Source organism: Strongylocentrotus purpuratus, unplaced genomic scaffold, assembly GCF_000002235.5.
Source record: "Strongylocentrotus purpuratus isolate Spur 01 unplaced genomic scaffold, Spur_5.0 spur5_contig_844, whole genome shotgun sequence".
Taxonomy (NCBI): domain Eukaryota; kingdom Metazoa; phylum Echinodermata; class Echinoidea; order Camarodonta; family Strongylocentrotidae; genus Strongylocentrotus; species Strongylocentrotus purpuratus.
In genome coordinates this window covers 241,170-253,248 of record NW_022145551.1, presented here as the reverse complement: position 1 = coordinate 253,248, position 12,079 = coordinate 241,170, and the positions used below count along the sequence as shown (strand labels likewise).

General features: G+C 41.2%; 1 protein-coding gene across 1 annotated transcript; it reads left to right on the top strand.

Annotated features, from left to right (window-relative positions):
• The first annotated feature begins 4,825 nt into the window (after nt 1-4,825).
• Nucleotides 4,826-7,835, top strand: LOC115926124. Its single transcript, XM_030990637.1, has 2 exons — nt 4,826-6,621; nt 7,114-7,835. The coding sequence occupies exons 1-2, from the start codon at nt 5,014-5,016 to the stop codon at nt 7,759-7,761; spliced, it is 2,256 nt and encodes a 751-aa protein (XP_030846497.1). The 5' UTR covers nt 4,826-5,013; the 3' UTR covers nt 7,762-7,835.
• Nucleotides 7,836-12,079: the final 4,244 nt, after the last annotated feature.

Below are 12,079 nucleotides of genomic sequence, written 5' to 3'. Positions count from 1 at the left end.
AATTCCGCGCGGGGACCTGTCATTTTATTGTGTACAAGTTTAATGGGGATGATGATACCTCTAAACAAAGGTGTCTCAGGAGGAGTCCATTATCGCATCGAAATATTATGAAAAGCCATTAGAATGTAGGTTGAACGCTATGAATTGAGTGATTATGAGCGCATGAGTGATATAAATGATATTCACAAATACCTCTAATAGGATGTATGGATGTGAGTGAGATGCATTAAAGAAGACGGAACAATTATTATGAATATTGAAAATGACTTTTAACATTAAAAAGGACTAAACCTACTCAGTTAAGATGTTATTGGAAGTTTTTATGACTTCGATGGGAGGCACAATAGGGGGGGGGGGTATTGGTTGGGGGCACATGTTTCAAGAATCTTTCACAAGCACAAATATAAAAAGGAGAAGGAGGGGAAGAAGAAGGAAAAGAAGGTGAGAAGGAGGTGAGAAGGAGGAGGAGAAGAAGACAGAGAAGAAGGAGACGGAGGAGGAAAAGAAGGTGAGAAGGAGGTGAGAAGGAGGAGGAGAAGAAGACAGAGAAGAAGGAGACGGAGGAGGAAAAGAAGGAGAAAGAGAAGGAGAAGAAGAAAGATATGAAGAAGGAGGAGAGAAAGAGAGGAAGGAAAGGAAGAAGGAGAAGAAGAAGAATGAAGAAGAAGAGGGAAAGAATATAATTTGATAGTTGATAAGTCTTTATTGGGGAAATCACTCCAAACCGTGGTTGAATACTCTTTAAGCGTGGATTTCTACTGCTAGTGAGAATATCCCTAATTAATACTGACAACACAATTACGTGGATTCACCCCTACGGCCGTAGATAGTACTCAGTCATCGTCATGACGCCTCAATGTAGGGGGGGGGGGGGTGTGGTGGGGTCTTTAACCCCCCCCCCCTTAAATCTTTTTCTAGCAAAAGCCCTGGTCGTGGACATTCCTTTTAAGCTAGAAATATACAATAATATAAGGAGCTAAAGGATAAAATGATTTAAAAGAATTTCTATAGATCAGGCACTCAAATTATGAAATATTAATTAAGAAAAGGTCCCTTATGTTTTACCTTAGAGCATCATCGTGAGGGAGGAGATATCCTACGTGGGTGTAAAAGCGCCATTACTGGACAAACGTTAAGCATCCCTGGGGCGCCGCAACAACAAATAGGCTATTCCAATATCGTTTATCAAGACTGGATGACATTAAGACAATGAATCCTCATGAAATATGCATGAACAAAAACCTAATCTGGGAAGCTAACCATTCCAAGAGTACAAAACTGTCAAACATGGTAATTTTGGGGGCATGGGCGGAATTCGAGGGCGGAATTCGAGGGCGGAATTCGAGGGAGGGGATCGACAGGGACGGGATTTTCCCTTTTATAAGGCAAATAAGCCAGTTCAAAGTTGCAGTCTGAGCATGAGCAGATAAAGGTCAATGCAGACCGAATACTCGGAGACAAAATACTGGATACGTGCTCATGAAATTTATGTAATCATTATTCATTTCTGCACAAGCAGTGCACTCCATGATACACAGGTGGAAGTATTTATACAGGAGGAAACAACTAAAGGCTATGTATGTAGCACCTCTATCGTTGTAGGATTTTTTAGTTACTTACCCCGGGACTACATTCTCCTTTAATCCCCTCTTCCTATTTTTTCTTCTATATTTCTTTCTTTTTGTCTTCTTCCCTTTATCCTTATGTTCTTTGTCATTTGTATTATATGTATTATTTATTTATTCATACTTTTTATGCATTTTATATTTTGATGTGATTGTATTTATATATTATAAATTTTGAATAAGTTGTGTAATTTTATGTATGATCACCTGGGAGGAAGCTTCTACTTTTCAGGAAGAAGACAATAAAGTATATATCTATATCTATCTATTTCAAAATGTACAAAGTGGGACCTCTTCATGTTTTGAAGATCTTTGGATATTCGGAGTAATTTAGGACATGTGCTTACCGTGAACTGATCTATTCACCCCCTCTATATACACCTCTCGCCTCTGTTATCTATCTTATTTACACAATTAAGGTAGCCACACCAGTATCAATGCTAATGGCCCTGTCATTATTATTACCCAGCATTACCAGCGCCGCATAATTAGATGTGTCCATATCAACAGCGTAATCCTGTTGATGACTACGATGCATTCGTGTGGCATTGATACATCGGCGTATCCAAGTGCGGGGAGGGGAGGGGAGGGGCATCAAAAAAGGCCTTTAAACAAAATGTTGTATTGCCCTTTAGGTGCCAAAACCATTTTGTTCTCCCTCTTTGGGCTGATATTTCTCCGTTTTAAATGCTTTTAATACATATTTTTGTATTCATTAAACAGTTTTTTTCTTTTATAACGGTTAAAAAAAAAATTAAAAAACTTTTTTTTTTAAGTCGACCGTATATTTCAAGATTTTGGGGGCGGTCGCAAAAGGCAATACAACATCTTTTTTTAAACGCCTTATGGGGATCTATGCTCAACTTCAAAATGTGGACGTGGGACTGATCTTAGAAAAAAGAGTATTAATAATGATAATAACAATGATAATAATGATGTCTTGTTTACATAGGGCAGCCTCATTAGTATTAATACTGTGGTCCCTGAGGGGCCTTGCAATCATAATTATTACCCCGGGTTTAGCCGAACTACCATGAAAAGGCGCTCAAGCATTCAAATAATTTCTTCTTTCCGTTCATTGGGATTAAATTTTTATGGTGTACACGTTGATGGCCGCTGGAGTATTGCTAATCAAAATACAGTCAAACCTAGCGATTCAAGGGAAACACAAAAAGTGGTCTTTGTAGACAGGTTCCTTCAGTGGCGGATCCAGGGGGGGGGCCTGGGGGAAAAACGTGTTAAAATACGTTAATTCTACCTCTTTTTTTGGAGATGGGCCTCCTCCCCTGGCGCTCAAGAGGGGGGGGGGGTGCGATTTTTCAAATTTTTGAGGACCAACAAAAAATTAGTGCTCACTATTGCAGGTTTCAATGCATAAGCGTATCAAGTTTTAAAACCCTGATACACAAACAGCGGGGATTCTGATTCTTGTTGACTACCACAATGTTGGAGGTCCTCTAATCAATCACAAAACTAACAAACGCCTCTTTCTTGATATTTGTCATGTTTGGAGGTTCTTGAATTAAGATTGATATCAACTTATCGGATCGATTTGACAGGGCCCTGGGGGAGAAAATCACACATTGGACCCGATAATATAAAGCAAATATCTCACGCTTGTGAAGCATGAATAACCTGGTCATTCTGTTCACATCGAAGTTGTGACTTGTATATGATTTGTCTCCATATAATACCAACTAAAAAGGATTCCTCTATGGCCACCATTTCTTTCTCGCTCTCCCCCCCCCCCCCCTCTCTCTCTCTCTCTCTCTCTCTCTCTCTCTCTCCCTCCCTCTACCCCTCTCTCTGTCTTCTTCTTCTCTTTCTGCTGTTTCCCCTTTTTCTGTTCGTCACTCTCTCATTCTTATTTTTGTTTATCTATCATCCATTCATCCTCATATTGTCATCCTGCTACCGTTTCTAAAATGTTTTTGTCTCGTTAATTGTTTGTTTTTAGTGTCTGCCATTTTTTTTTTGATTCCGTAATTGTTTTCAAAATTAAGTTAAAATTATGTATAAAGTTTATTATTGAGCGAACCTACACCTAACAAACATTGCTTTCAAGTAGGTTCGTTTTTTTTTTCATTTCCTGAATCAAATAATTTTGCAATACAATGACTAAAAAATAATGTAAAATATATTTCAATGCTCATTTCTGTTATTATATTACATTTATTATCGTCTGAAATGAAAAATAAATTCGCTTTGTATAAAGCGTCTACTGCTACCCTATTCATTCCATTTTATATCATTTTCTTTTCTCCATGAGATACATTTGTTGTTCCTGTTGTTTTTATTTCCGAAATCATATAAAAAATATTAACCAAAAAGAAAATTATAGGCCTACAAAATGAAAAATTAATACATGTACATAGATAACACTCGGAGGAAAGCCCAATTCAGCAATGTTTCCTTGGGGCCCCTTATAGTGTCCTTATACGTGCAGCTACACGTGCCAATGAAGCAAACGCAAGGGGGTTCCCCGCACAATTACAGTGGTACTTTGTGACGCAATATGATCAGGGACGTCACAACACCATTTTGAATGGTCGGAGCGTGGAGGAGGGGGGGGGGGGGGGGGTGGTGTCGGTTGTCAAACCAAACCTGTAGGGATTCGTTGGAATAAACTTGAAAAAAGTCATTAATTTTTTGCGAATCGAGGGCTAGACTCTAAACAGAATTATATTTTAAAGAGGGTATCACACTACCATTACACCCTCCTCAGCTCCGGTCCCCGCCAGGCGAAGCCACTGATAATAATTTATTGTATTTGTGTAGCAATGTAAAGACCGATTGTCCTTTGAAGGTTGAACATTACCCCCTCTTTGAGGAGTTAATCGTTTCGTACCAAACACGTAGGCCTATTGCCTCAATCAGTGACGTAGCTATACACAGGGGAATGGCCCGACATATCCCCCTGGGGGGGGGGGGGGGGGGAGAGGGGATGGAGAGGAGTTAGAAAACATGAAAAGAATATGATACGATCCCTCTCACCAAACCTTCCCTAACCATCATCCTTGTTAATTTGACATTTTCATTTACGGAGGTAGCCCCCCAACCCCCCCCCCCCCCCCTCCCTTCATGCTGCCGGTGCCCCCTCAGTGTCTGGACCCTCCCTGAGCCACTGATTCTCACCTCAGCTACATTCAGAAGCACGAGCATATCAGTTAACGACGAACTTTGGGCGCTTGTCTATTCGCCCATAACAACAAAATAAACAAAAGGAAACAAACATTGAGACCGAGGATTCACTAAAACGATTGTCACTTTGAGTGAGACACATTCTGACTCACTCTACCCTGTCAGTCACTCTGTTGTTTGGTCTCATCCAGCGATTACGTCCAAGACCGAGACGCTAGTAGTATACGATTGACAACAAACCAAAAGAATGGTGGACGATTTCAGTTCTCTACTGACAATCGAGGTGATAGATCATGGCGAACCGGATAGACGACGTGACGGGCCACGTTGCTCTGTCTGTCTGCAGTCATCTTCGGCTGTAACACATACACTACCTCGATGTCGGCACGGTGTCTGCCACAGCTGCCTCGACTTGGTGAAAAGCAGTGATACTTCTGTGTTTTGCGTCACCTGTCAGATTCGAAGCGTGTCCCCCAACCCTGATCAAGGCGAGACATCCAGTGAGTCATGGCTGTCGTCCCCGACGACGGGCGCATCATCATCGGCGTCGTCATCGATTTCGAGCGAGAAGCACGACATCATCAAGACCCAGCTGATGAAGCTTTATCATCTCGACGACGCTGTCTACAAGCCGCTCTCAAAGCACTTCGAGAGAGTCCTCCTCATGCTCAAGAAAGGTCTTGAAAAGAAAGTTCAGCTGATCGAGACACATTTCGAAGAAATCGTCGACGCATTGGACAAGAGAAAAAAGAAAATCATCAGGTCCTTGAAGCAAAACACGAAGGCCAACAAGGCTTTGATAGAGATTAAGAAGAAGGCGATGGAGAAAGAAAGGGCACAACTGAAAGAGTGTAGGAGGCGTCACCAGGACAAAGTTCGTGACAGGGGGAATGGAAGGACTTCTGATATTATGATCAACTCGTTTTTGGCCGAGGTCGATGACATCCAGCGGAAGGCGAGAAAAATGAGCACCGAGAATGCAACCACGGAGTTGGATGAGCTTGAGGTTGTCACCGATTCCGAAGTCGAGGGTTCCATCAAGGACGCTGTGGAGAAACTTGCGACACTTCGTGAGACAGCTCAGCTTCTCAAGTCCCGGGTAGGAACACCAACATCCTCTCCATCCTGGTCGCTTGATGACTCCACACCGTCGTCTTCCAGCCCGCCACAAAGGGGAAGACCGATGTCTCTCCGCGTTCCAGTGCAGCCTCATAGAACACAAAGCCTCTCACCAAATCCTCATCGCTCCTCCAGGTTACCGGTGACTCCTCGGGAAGTTCGCTCGGCAGCAGATGGCGACGAGATCCAGAACCTTCACACAGGTCGCTTTCTTCCAAACATCCCACCACCACCACCAACTGCAGCATCAGCTAGTCAACGACCGCAAAGTGGTCAGCGGCGTCAACCAGGCCCGCCCGACGAAAATGATTCTTCGACAGAGCAGACTGTTGGTGATCATCCAGGCTGTCGCCAGGTCAAGTCGTCTGACAAACTTCTACTTAAAAAGCGAGATCGTACGACCAAGAGGAGCTTACCAAATATTTCACTTAACCCGCAAGGCAAAGTAGTACCTCATCCCAATAGAGTCAAGTACCAAACACTGATGCAGGATGATGCGAAAGTTGAGCGACCTTCCGGAGTCTGCTGCCTTGGTAACGGTGTGGATGACAAAGGCGTGGTCGCCGTAGCGGACTGCGGTCGTGGTAGGATCGTGCAGGTTGGTCTGGACGGAGTTGTGGCCGGTGTGACAACGGTGTGGGAAGATGACGGAGACTCGGTGAAGGCCCAAGGAGTATTCGATGTCGCACAGATAGACGGAGGATGCATCATCGTATCGGATTCGCAACAGAAGCAGGTATACCATAGCGTTTTCATGTTTTCCTTTCAAGTCCATCTTTATTAGCTTCTCCAATGTTTACCAGTTATGCCTTAAGCCCGGCGTACACTTAAACGATTTGTCAACGATCCGATTTAATTAGAACAAAAATTGTGATATAGCATTTTGTTTGTAGGAACATTCAAAGATGTAAAATATTAATGACCGAGGATTTAAACAGTCCTATTTTGATCAATACAATATTAAGTTCGAGGGAATGTATGCTGTCTTGGAGGGGGACACCTGACTCGGCAATTTAAAATGGCAAAATTAATAAGTATTAAGTTTCATCAAAAGCAATTGACCTATAGTTCTTACGGAAACGATCTCCGAGGTTTCAGCAAAAAGTATATTTTAATTCGAATGGATTAGGGATTTGAGGTAAAATCGATACTCTCTCGTCATATTTTCATTTCTATGTGGTACATTACTGTGTTAATAATCCTGATATATTATGTTTGTGTCGTTCAGGTAATCCTGTTTGACGAGGGCAGGCGAGCACATACCTTGGAACTTCCGGTCCATACTGACCCCCGTGGTGTGACGTCACAGGGTCACCGTGTCTTCATCTGCGACCAAGGCAACCATTGTGTGCAGATGTTGGATCTTCATGACAAGAATGACTACAGCAAACCCAAAGCCAAAGCGATCACTCTCAGCAACGCAAACGAACACCTTATGGTCTGTCCATATTACGCGTCAGTTGATCAATCTGGGGACCGGATACTGGTCAGCGACTATGGCGCTGGCGCGCTTATTCTCGCGCGCGTTGATAACGCGCATCCGCCGCTCCGCGTCAAACTCGTAGCGTCGTCTGCTACGTCACAACATGGCCGACCGTGTACAGCGACAAGCATCGAGATCAGGCCGACGGGCGTCGCCTGGCTGCCGAATGGACGCGGTGCCGTGGTCGCTGACCAGATCGGGCATCGGCTCGTGGTCGTCGATGAGGAGCTGAATGTTGTGGGTAGTTTTGGGAGACAAGGGAGTGGAGATGGGGAGTTTCTCTTTCCACACGGAATCACATTCGTTTCTGACAGCCTTCTCAGCGTGTGTGACATGAATAATGCACGAATACAGTTTGTCAAATTGGAGTTATTACTTGCAAGTATCAACTAAAGTTTGTTTTTAAAGCCCCTCTGCAATAGTTTGGCCAGGGGGGATTAGACCTCCCTGCATGGCCACTGACAGGTGGTTATCTCATCAAGTCAGCTCTCAATTAACATAAGAAAAAGGGGACCATGAGGGACCAATGATCACCGATTTGGCATTGTTTGCTATATAGAGGGCGCTAGTAGCTATAAGTAATGCAGTAGGGCTTTAATATTTACTGAAAATATGATATCCCCACCCCCCCCCCCCGGAAAGAAAATAGTAATAAACAACAGTTATACGTGAATGCAAATCTGAAGAATTTAATAAGATAAGACTTGATAATACTTGATAATAATGTGATTAGGCTTCTAGGTTGGAAACTCCATCATTTTACAGTGTAATGCCTGCTGAAGTTTATGGGGGAAGTTTCGGTTTTTATCTATTAACCAGATTGTTTATTTTCACAGTCACAGGGACTGATTGATGTACACATCCAGTTATGATGTAGATATGATCTGAAATTAATTGGATTACAATATTGATGATCTCTACCACGTCTAATTACGATGAAGAGTCCCCATTTCTCTTATTGTATATAAAACGTTATAAACATGTTTATGCAACTCAATATAACCCTTATTTTTTACTTTTACAAAGTCATAATTAACTATTTCCCCGTAAATGTTAGGACATAAATACAGAACCAAAGTAAAAAACAATGAGGATACAATTCCACTGTACCATTTGAACAGTTGTGACATTTTTTTTGATGGAATACTGAGGTCTTTTATATTCATGTATTTAGGTTATCCTTCCCTATATAACGATATAATCATGTACATTGCTATAAATACATGTTAAGAATAATATGAATATACACAAAATTAATTGTTATAATATTTTCGTCTCTAAAAAGGGTATTTCGAATTTCATTAAGTTTGCCAAAAAATACTCTCTTTCGAAATGATGTAAATATTGTACAAACATCGTATGCACAAAATTAGTGTTCAATATAACAACACCTACAAATTATAGCCCGAGTGTTGTCATATTTCTTAGAGGCCACATAATACGATTGTGACGTCAGCTAGTACTTCAAATCCGTTGTATATCCTGTCTAGCTGTCAAATACGAATATGATGAGTAAGGCACGATTGTTTTTTGTCTGTTCATCTTGGGTGATATATCACAATGTGTTGAAAGAGAAACTAAAAGTTGATAATGACGTGGCGTTTCTCTCCCGATTCAATGACTGCCTTATGAGGAATCGAGCCTCTATGCAATATGACCGTGCCTGCAGTTAAATAGATTTCATATTAAATTACTTTGCATCTAATCGTAATAGTTTGCTTGTGATGTTTGTTTAGGTTGTCTACCCATCTATTGTGTAATACGACCCAACATTTCAAAGTACAAAGTTTCCTCTCGAACGCTTTTCCCGCCTTTTCTATCCTTTCTCTCTCTCTCTCTCTCTCTTTCTCTTTCCTCTCTCTCTCAAACACACGTACACACGCACACACACACAAACACAATCTGTATGTGTGTGTCTCCTTCTCTCTTTCTAGCTGACTCTATCTCCCTCTCCCTCTCTCTCTCTCTCTCTCTCTCTCACCCCTCTCTCCCCCCTCTCTCTCTCTCTCTCTCTCTCTCTCTCTCTCTCTGTCTCTTCTCTGACTCTCTGTCTCTCCCTCTCTTCTTTCCCTTTCTTTTCTCCCCTCTCCCTTTTGGGGAAAATATTAATAAAAAGATAGATAGATTGACAAATATTCTTCTGCACGGACTTGTAGAAGGACAGCCATTGGTTGAAGCAAGACAGTGTCTCCGTGTTGAAATGAAATACAAAGATATAAAATTACGATAGATACATTAATAACGCAGTTATCTAATGTACAGTACATACATTAATAATTAGACAAAGAGATAGAATTATGTATAAATGGATAGAAGATAATAAATAGATGGATAAATAAATGGATAGATAGATAATTAAAGAGGAAAGATATTTGCCTATTAATATGAAGAAGGCAATAATTATTCACGATATGGGTATTCTGTCACGTTCTGAGATCATGACGTAACAATGGGTATGGGAGGGTGCACATTTGTTATCAAGTTAACAGAGTAATAAGATACCATTTTAGGTATCAAACAAGTATCAAACAGGTTTGTGCCATCAAAATGCGATAATTCTGCTTTGAAGCAAAAATCCGGTTTGGGTGGAATTCTAGACACAAGACCCTAGATTATTTTAACCTGTTATGATAAGGAAATAATTTTATCTCTTTCTCTCTCCCCGTCTCTCTCTCTCTCTCTCTCTTCTCTCGTATCTCTCTCTCTCTCTCTCTCTCTCTCTCTCTTCTCTCGTACCTCTCTCTCTCTCTCTCTGCTTACCACTCGTTTTCATATTCTACATAAATTAACTTGAAAAATCTTAGTAACAAATACTATACAATAGTAAATGTTCTTGTTATTCAACACGAGAGGTAAATAAATCGTCCCTATTTTCACGAAGTGACGGTAGTGAGGAAAATCGTAACGCAAAGTGAATGCAATTTTTTTTCACTACCGTCACTTCGTGAAAACAGCGACGAAATGTGAAATAAAACCTAAAAGGAGAGAAAGAGAGAAACAGACAGAATGACACACAGGGAGAGATACAGACAGAGTGTGTTTAAGAGAGAGAGGGAGAGAGAGAGGGGGAGAGGGGGAGGGAGGGGAGGAAGAAGGAGAGGGCAAATGGTGGGGGCTCAATCCGAGGTACGTGTTGATGTACTGTTATCTTCTTACTGGATTTTTTAAATCTCATGAACATGATAACAGTGTTATCACATTTTGATAGAACAAAGTTGTTGTGACCTAATTCACAAGTTCATTTAAAGGTCTGTCGTATCGTTCACCCTCCTTCCCACTTGACACGGGTTCAAACTTATCGGTTATGTAATGATCAAAGAATGTCCGAAAAGCCCTGTTGGTCCCTCTCTCTCTCTCTCTCTCTCTCTCTCTCTCTCTCTCTCTCTCTCTAGGACTTATGTTCTAATATGTTCTTGTCCTTTGGTATAGTCACGCCCCTGCAAGATCGCTATAGTTTGCTTTTCGTATTTGACAATGCATTCCGCTATCGATAAGTGCATTATATCGCCACGGATATCACATCTATTTGCTCGCCAAGGTTTACAAATTGTCGAAAAAAATAGGGAACAGAGTTCAATGAAACCTTATCTCGCGTCATCATTATTTCCACTGATTATTTATTGGAAAAAGAAAAATCCCCTTTTGCCGATTGCTGATGTAATCACGCAGGAATGCCATCGCAGCAATAAAGATAAAGCAAAGATAACAGGTGTATATTTTTAATTGTTGTATTTTTGATAACTTGTGCAATGTGTTGATGGTTTTTAGTTACAGAATCTAAGTCCTATTTATTAGATTGCTATTTTTGTTTACATGTAGTGTTATCTGTTGCGCCTAACATGTAAACAACATGAATATTCCAGCCATGGCTGTCTCTCATGTAGAATTGTATTTGTATGAACTATGTGTGTGCTATGATAAAACCATTTTTGAATTCAATGATGTCAAATAGCGCACCATTATGTACAGTGGATATAGGTGTGACCAAATTGTCTCTCTCTCTCTCTCTCTCCCTCTCTTTCTCTCTCATACTTTATCTCACATTCTATGACTATTTTAGTAACTTGTTAAAGGCTTGTATATAAAGGTTCATTCCCCTCTCTTCGATTTTTCTTAAAGAATCCAACTCGAATGCACTTCGAATGCCGTCGGAATCTTTGGATTGCCGCTCGAATGCGGCTCAAATGCAGTTGGAACGTCCCGACCAGAATGCAAGTTGTAATGCATCACGATTGCCGCCGGAATTTATTTCTATATTTTTGGTACTAAAAGAATCCAACTCGAATCCACTTCGAATGCTGTCGGAATCTTTAGTTTGCTGCTCGAATGCGACTCAAATGCAGTTTGAACGTCCCGACCAGGATGTAAGAATCAATGCATCCCGATTGCCGCCGGAAAAAGGTATACAAATATGCATATAGAATCTAAGGCAATGTTTCCGAGTCACTTTGACCCTACAAAATGCTCGTTCGGATTTTCGTCACTGTTTTCACGAAGTGACGGTAGTGAAAAAAAATTGCATTCACTTTGCGTTACGATTTTCCTCACTACCGTCACTTCGTGAAAACAAGGACGTTTTTTGTTGTTTGGTGTGTACTGCAAGGTTCCGGTGACATCCAAATGATAAGAAATTTGGCCCAGTCTTAAGTAACAAGCACTGTAGACAGAAAGATGTATAAAAATATAAAATGTAAATCTACACAAACATGTG